This window comes from Aotus nancymaae, unplaced genomic scaffold, assembly GCF_030222135.1.
Source record: "Aotus nancymaae isolate 86718 unplaced genomic scaffold, 86718_ANA_hifiasm-v0.15.2.pri h1tg000002l, whole genome shotgun sequence".
NCBI lineage: Eukaryota > Metazoa > Chordata > Mammalia > Primates > Aotidae > Aotus > Aotus nancymaae.
In genome coordinates this window covers 15,357,646-15,365,277 of record NW_026988413.1, presented here as the reverse complement: position 1 = coordinate 15,365,277, position 7,632 = coordinate 15,357,646, and the positions used below count along the sequence as shown (strand labels likewise).

Here is a 7,632-nt window from a genome sequence, read left to right as displayed (position 1 = left end):
CCCTACTCTCCTGATCTCCTTCGGGGCTTATTCTCAGTTAATATGCTTTTTATCTTTAAACGACTACATATAATACAATAGTTTGTATACTTTGGGAAAGATTACTCTGTGTTTTTAGTTATTATCTGAAGTCTTAACCTAGCCAGAGCTCTCTGAGGCTGATCTCCTGAGACAGAGGATTATGTCTTACTGATTACTGAAAGCTTTATTAGTCCCCAAACTAAAGCAACTGTGAGAGCTTCCTCTTCACATATTTTGTTAACTGAAATTTTAGTTTGGGGAGAAAAATGGTTTGGAGGTCATTATTCAGAGGAGCACCTTAGCCTCTAAAGATGTCTCCCAACTTGAGCTGGTGCTAAGGTTTCAATACAATAGTCATATTGTATAAGGCCAGCTGATCCTAGTTAGTGAAACATGGCAGGGTTACTGGATTCAGTGAGCATCAGCACTATCCATAAGACTCCACGAGCACTGTGAGGTGACCTCCTTGGTTAAAGAATGCATCCTTTTTTTGTGTGTGGAATGCATAAGGCATTCAGTCGTATGGACAAGGAGAAGCTAAGTGTAACACCTCCCTCTTACCTTTGCCCTCTTCTACGCTTCTATTTAAATCACTCTTTGTTAGACTTCCTTTTTTCAATCATCATGGTAATGTGCCAAAATCACACATTGTCTGATTTAGTACATGTAGTAGAGGATTTTGTACCCCAGATGGCTGTGCAGTGGCCTTTTTTTAAAAAATGTCAATTATCAGTTCATTAGAAAGAACATAATTCCCACTTCAATTGTCTAAGGAATTTTGGGTTTTCCGTCTTTATCTAGAAGGCAAGAAGGTTGTTATGAATAACCACAGTGAAGACATGTACAAGTAAAAGTGCTCAAGCACCCACTCTGTTTAACAGAAGTGAGACAGGTATGTATGGGGCAGTCTAGTGAGTTAATTTATGTTTAATTCTGAAGCCGAATGATGGGGACAAGCTGCATCACATGGTCCACGACTGCCACAGGAGCTCAGTTATTTTGGATCACATTTTCAATCCAGGGTATATAGTAAAAAATTTTGGCATAGATGCCAACGTCGGCTCTCAAAACACATCCATCCGCAAAAGACAGGATTCCTTGAAGCGTCCCATTGCAGATTGCTGGGGCAGCAGAAACTTCCTGCCAGGAAAACAATAACAACAACAACAACAAAAGCCAGGTTATCTTTCTGACGAGACAGAAGGAAGAAAATGGGAAAATTAAGGCATGGAGAGTATGTTACCTTGCAGGGCTGCCTCCTTCCTGGCACGATGCCCACACACAGCATACTCTCCTTGATGTCGTAGGTTTTATAGGCATTGCGGCACTGAGGCTGGGAGATTATGGAGATGTTCACAGTTTGCAGTGAATCGGGCTCCTTGTCTAAAGAAAAGAGATAAGTCAGAGTCCCTTAAGAGTTCTTTTAGGCATTAAACCTTCTTTTAAAAAAAACATTTCTTCTTCTATCATAAGAAATGAAAAGAGATCAAACATTTAGAGAAATCAGAACGGTGGCAGTTAGGACAATGAGAGTACAGGAGATGGTCAGATTAACAATTTCTCATGATGCAAATGTCTGTGACTTTATAAAAGCGATCAAATTCTCGAAAGTTGTATGTAAATAGGAGACATTCCTGCAATGAAATGAAACACTTTGTTTTAAACTTTTCTGGAAATTTGGCCCAGCGCAGTAGCTTGGGCCTGTAATCCCAGCACTTTGGGAGTCCGAGACGGGGAATCACCTGAGGTCAGGAGTTCAAGACCAGCTTGGCCAACATGGCAAAACCCCATCTCTACTAAAAATACAAAAATTAGCTGGGCATGGTGGCATGCACCTGTAATCCCACCTACTTGGGAGGTAGGAGAATCGCTTGAACCCAGGAGGCAGAGGTTGCAGTGAGCCAAGTCTGCACCACTGCACTCCAGCCTGGGTGACAAGAGTGAGACTCCATCTCAAAACAAAACGAAACAAAACAAAAAACCTTTTCTGGAAATTTAAACATTCAAAGGGTTTCCTTTGAGATGTAATTTGTAGAGTTTGAAGGAATTTAGAGGTATTTAGCTTACTTTCTCATTTGTCAGGTCAAAACAAAACCAAGTATCTGCACCAAAAAAGTCACTCAAAAAGCAGTTTTCTTAAACATATAAAGCTAGTAAGTGGTAAAGCTAGATTTAAAACTGGGTTCCCTAGTTCCTAATTAATACTCTTTTATCTGTATCACAATGGTCCACAGACACTTTGAATTGTGTACACTTATAACAACATTTGTCCAATCAGAAACAAAATGAGAAAAACAGCAAAGTAGTGTGAACACATGTAGCACATGTTCTTTTCACGGAAGTTTCTTTGGGATGAAGTATTGTTTTTTCAGATTTAGTCTTTTTTTTTATAATGGAGGAGTGTGTTTGATGTCTTTATTTGAAAATAATGTAAAAGTTATTGAAAAGAAAATGTTTGAGATCCTTCACTTTATTTTCCAAGCAATAATTTTATGGCTAAACATTTCTTTTGAGAATACTTCTTTAGGAAATGCTTACTTAAGTATTTCATGAGCCGGATCAAAATGAGGTGCATTTTTTTTGAAGTCATATCTCTTTTTGACCCATGTTCCATCACCCAGACGAGTCAATATACTGATTACCAGAAGGACATTTGGCTGTTTTCAAAAATCAACTTGACTCTCAAAGGACAAATAATTTCTACTTCTTGATATATTCAAGAAAATGTGCTCTAAATCTGAAGGTATTTACTAAGGAGTAGTTTTAAAAGGTTTGAATCATGGCAACAATTATAGAATAAGTGTATATCTGCCCTTTGGCTTCTATAAAGAGAAAGTAGTGATGGATAGATAAATGTAATCTGACAGGCTTGTTTAAAATACATCTCCTATTCCTACTGTAGTATCTGGTATATGATGTATATTATACATACTTGAACTTACTCATAAGTAAGGTTGCATTAATAATTCTTCATAAGGGATTATATCATTGTTCTATTTTGCTAATAGGTAATCAACTCCCGTTTGCCACTACTCTCTACTCTTGTAATTAACAACCATAGATAATTAGGGTTTGCCTAAAAATTTGGAGTTGGGGTAATGGGCAATGGGGATGCATTTAGAAAACAGAAAGCTGCCTTAAGTTGTGGGAGTTTTTTATGGAGTATGAAATATGAAGCACAGAAAAAAAGCTTATGTAGAATATCTAGTTTAGGAGTTTCAAATTATGTATAGAAGACTTCTACTGATAAAAATAATGGTAGCCCTTTGACAGTTTTCTGAAGAAATGAATGAGTGCTTAGAATGTTACCAGTTAAAATGGTTATTTCAGAAATTCTTTTTAAAACTTCAACCGTGTATCTTTATTACAATCTTTCATAGGAAGTTCTATCTCATTTAGTACAATATTATGTATTTATCTTACATTTAATATATTGATATTTATTTCATGATTTTTCAAGGTTTCAAGTTACTTTATTGCCTGAAATGGTTTGAAAATATACAACATAGTAGTCTGCTTTTTTTCAGAGTTAGGGAAATTGAGGCTCCAAGGTAAAATGACCTGCTGTCACGTAGAAAATTAGGATTAGAATACGAATGTTTTCTTTCTACTAAAATCACTTCTATCATATATGAAAGTCAAAATGATAAAAAGATACAGTGGGAGAGAAAAAAAACCTTGAAACACTCCTTCAGTGAGGTAGAGGGAAAAGGAAAGGGGAGGAAGAGGATGAATAGAGGTTAGAAGAAAGCTTCACTGGGCAGAATTGAGGAAGCCAAGACTAGCGAAGGTGTAAAAGCATGTCTAATTCTGAGAGAAGAATATCGTCTTGAACTCACAGATATCACACACGTTGTAGCTCCAGGTGGAAACAGAACACATGGTATCTGCTGAGACAGTTTGGTAGGGCAGATTGGCTAGTTTCACATAGTCATTGAGTTCAGCCTCTCTTTTCAGCTTGATTAACATGATGTCGTGATCAATAGAAGTGATTGAGAAGTGTGGATGATGAATCATCTTCTCATAGCCAATCACTTGCAGATGCTTTTCATTGGAGTCTGCTGGGATTGTAACCCCCAATATCACCCGAAGCTTCCTGGAACAATATAGATGCTTATGAGAGGACTTAACAGAGATGGCTTCCCCATCCTTATGAGCCTCTATTATCCCTCCCCACAGACCTTTTTCTGTACCCTCGTATGTCTCCCAAAGGCTTCCCTAATTCCACCTAACTGGGAGATGGTCTCAGGTAGGGGTGAGGGTCTGTGCCCAACCTGAGAACCCGAAGAATGGAGTGCCTTTGAGGGCTTATTGCTCACGGTAAATTGCAGTGTGCAGCTGTGATCACCCAAAGAGGGTGGATCAGGACTCCAGTGCAGGGCAAGTAGTCAGATTTCAAGTAGACCAAGTAGGGTGGAGTGGAGCTGACTGTGTAATCTGGATTAAAGGCTGAAGTAACTGGAAAGAGAGGTATAGACAAGAAATTCCGAGATCTCTCAGTCATCACTAGAAAAACTTCAGGAAAGTCATTTAATAGGCTCCAAGTTCCCCTACCCTTTTCTCCAGCAACTTTATCTGTAAACTAAATCTGTAAAATTTTGTTCTAAAACATGAAGAAAATGATACATGGTAGAAACCTATTTCTTTCAAAAAAAATAAAAGGTGTTTGGCTTTTTTGTTGTCAATGAAATCTTTTAAATTAAATGTTAAGCTTTCATAAATATCTTCCACAATTTAGTGGGTTCTACACTAAATCAACTGATTTTTTTTTTTTTACTATTTTTACGAATTTTAGAATGCTTTAATAAGTCTTAAAGAATTCTTGTTTAGAAAGCTTTAATAAGTCTTATCTTTTTTCCCCAACAATAAGTCAAGACAGAATAATATGAGTGTCACGACAAGAGCAGACCAAATGCTAAGAGTATGAGGAGGGGAAAAATAATTTATTGTTTTAAAAAATATACATTGAGCACCTAGTATGTGTCAAGCTCTGTTTTAAGGGCTTGGGCTATATAGTGAACAGAATAGATATTCCTGCTCTCATATATTACAATGAATGGAGATATTCCGTAATAATAAGCACAACACAAGTAAACTATGTAGGATGTTAAATGGTGATTAGTTCTATGGAAATAAAAGTAGGAGTGGGAAAGAGAGAAAGGTATTACCAAGTGTGTGCTGGGGGAGAAGAAGGGGTATCAGGTAGTATTTGTTTGTTTGTCTGAGATAGGATCTCACTCTGTTGCCCAGATTGCAGTGTAGTGGCAAGAGCATGGCTCACTGCAGCTTCAACCTCTTAGGCTCAAGCAATCCTCCTGAACAGCCTGGACTACAGGTGTGTGCCAACACATCTAGCTAATTTTAAAATATTTGAATGTTTATTGTAGAGGTGGAGCCTTGCTGTGTTGCCCAGGCTGGTCTCAAACTCTTGGGCTCAAGTGATCCTCCTACATCAGTGTCCCAAAGTGCTGGGAATATAGGCATGAGCCACCACACCCAGCCTCAGGTAGTATTAAACCAGTCATCAGAGTAGAACTTCATGGGCAATGTTGAACAATAACATGAAGAAGGGGAAGTTGCATAATCAAATATCTGGGTGAAGGGACTCCAGGCAGAGAAAACAGCTGCAACGAGGGTCCTGAGGCTTGTGTCAGTTACATCATAGAGGCCATGGCTGCTGACCCAGAGTGAGTGAAGGGGAACAGAGCAGGAAAGGGGCTCAAAGGTGGGTGGAAGGTTTTGTAGAGCAGTATAAGAACTCGGACTTGTTTTCTGAGTACAAATGGAACCACTCAAGGATTTGTGCAAAGGAGTGATGACAGTCTTCTCATGGAGAACTTGTAGAGTGTGGAAGTATAGAGGTAGAGGGGTCTGTTAGGAGAATAATTTGCTAATCCAGGCAGGAGGTGGTGGCTTGGACCATTATGAGCAGTGGAGATGGTGAGATGTGATTGGATTTAGGATATGTTTAGAAGATAAAGCCAACAAGGTTTTTCTAAGAGATCAAATGTAGGGTAGGAGAGAAAGAGAATTTATGAATAACTCTGGATTTATGCCTGAGTAACCGGAACTATGCCAGGAGATATCTGATTCTTCAATGTTCTGCTGTGCCCTCTGCAGTGCAGAACATTAGTCCTGTTGCAGGCAGGTCTAGAGTCAGGTATTAGGAGTGGGTCTGGTATTGAGTGACAATGTCCACATCTCACCCAAAAGCACACAAGCAATTCTCCTGCAGCAGGCAGGTAGGCAGGCACTATCACGGGAGGAAACTCAGTGGGAACAGGGCAGTAGGGAGGGACAGAGAAGCCTCCTACACTTGAATTCTGGAATGACACCTCTCGCCATTACCCATCTTTCATGCTTTACCCAGGATTTCTCTTTGGTGAGTAAAGAGACAAATATGCACACACTCACCAGTTAGATTCAAGAGAGCCCAGAGGAGGATAAACTTCATGATGATGTTGAACACCCAGTTCAGCTCCAGTTTCTAGAAAACATGGAAGAGAGAGAAAAAGACTAAATAAAGTAAAGCAAGATTCTAGAATTGGAAAAATATATCATCTGAATTCTTTTAGTAGCAGGATTCAGTTATAGAAACAGTGTCCATCACTCAGAGGAGGGTGTAGTGTCATCTTTCAAAGAGATAAGAATAGAGGTTAAGTGATTGGTCCGCAGTACAGCAGAAAATAGTTCTGGAATTCAGAGTTCTGCCCTCTGTCTTCAGGGAAGAAAATACCAAAGCTAAGAGAAGTTGAAGTTCACGATGTCTCCACAGCTGACTCCTGTGCGGTCTCCTTTTTGTCAGCCTCAGCAGGCTATGTGTGGGCTGCTGCCCCTCCTGTCTGTGTGATGCTAAACCCCCCTGTGTGATGCTGTTTTTCTTTGGTAGACATAACGTAGCCCTCTGGAGCTGACATTGCTTCCTCTGTCTGACATTAAACTCCACTTTGAAATACATTAACATTTTCCTTCATGTCACTATTTATCCATTTGTTCTGTGAACCAACCTGCAAATTATTTATCTTATGTATCTAACTTGTGCCAGGATCTGTGCTTGCTGTTGGGGTTGCCTCAATTTAAAGACTTCTTCCCTACCTTCCAAGAGCTTAGAGACTAGTGGGAATGATACTTAAGCAGATGGTTATGAAGCAAAGTATTCAGAGCTAAAAATTGAGTTATGCCATAGACTAGGTAAAAATATTTGCAAAACACATATCTGCTGAATAATTCATGTATAAGAGAATAGGACAATTCAACATTAAGAGTGTGCGACCCCAGTGGTGGGACCCCAAAACTCTTCGAGGCAGGCACCCAGTAAACACGAGGCAGGACACGCGGCTGCTGATGGCGGCTTTGGGATCTCCGGGCGACTCAAGCGGGCAGGGAGGAATCGCACGCGCTTTCTTTGTTCAGTCGGCTTTATAGGGACCGAGGGCCCGGGGCGGTGAAAGAGCTGACTTGGCAGGTAGCGATTGGTTAGGGAGAGCTGATCTGGCGGGTAGTAATTGGCTAGGTTGGTTGCTGGGCAGGAAACCTGCCGGGCGGGAGCTAGTGGGAGGGAAGGTTACAGGAGAGCTGATGGGGCGGATGGTGATTGGTTTAGTGAGTTGC

At 40.0% G+C, this 7,632-nt stretch overlaps 1 protein-coding gene across 1 annotated transcript; it reads right to left on the bottom strand.

The window, feature by feature from the left end:
- Positions 1-1,011: 1,011 nt before the first annotated feature.
- PRSS58 (serine protease 58) lies at positions 1,012-6,475 on the bottom strand. Its single transcript, XM_012447501.2, has 5 exons — positions 6,436-6,475; positions 4,341-4,479; positions 3,861-4,117; positions 1,265-1,404; positions 1,012-1,161 (listed from the first exon to the last, which is right to left on the bottom strand). The coding sequence occupies exons 1-5, from the start codon at positions 6,473-6,475 to the stop codon at positions 1,012-1,014; spliced, it is 726 nt and encodes a 241-aa protein (XP_012302924.1).
- Positions 6,476-7,632: the final 1,157 nt, after the last annotated feature.

Coding starts and splice junctions, on each gene's coding strand:
- PRSS58 (XM_012447501.2), bottom strand. CDS start 6,475: ATGAAGTTTATCCTCCTCTGGGCTCTCTTGAATCTAACTG. Junction 4,480..6,435: donor GGCTCTCTTGAATCTAACTG/GTGAGTGTGTGC, acceptor CTCTCTTTCCAG/TTACTTCAGCCTTTAATCCA. Junction 4,118..4,340: donor GCTGCACACTGCAATTTACC/GTGAGCAATAAG, acceptor ATATTGTTCCAG/GAAGCTTCGGGTGATATTGG.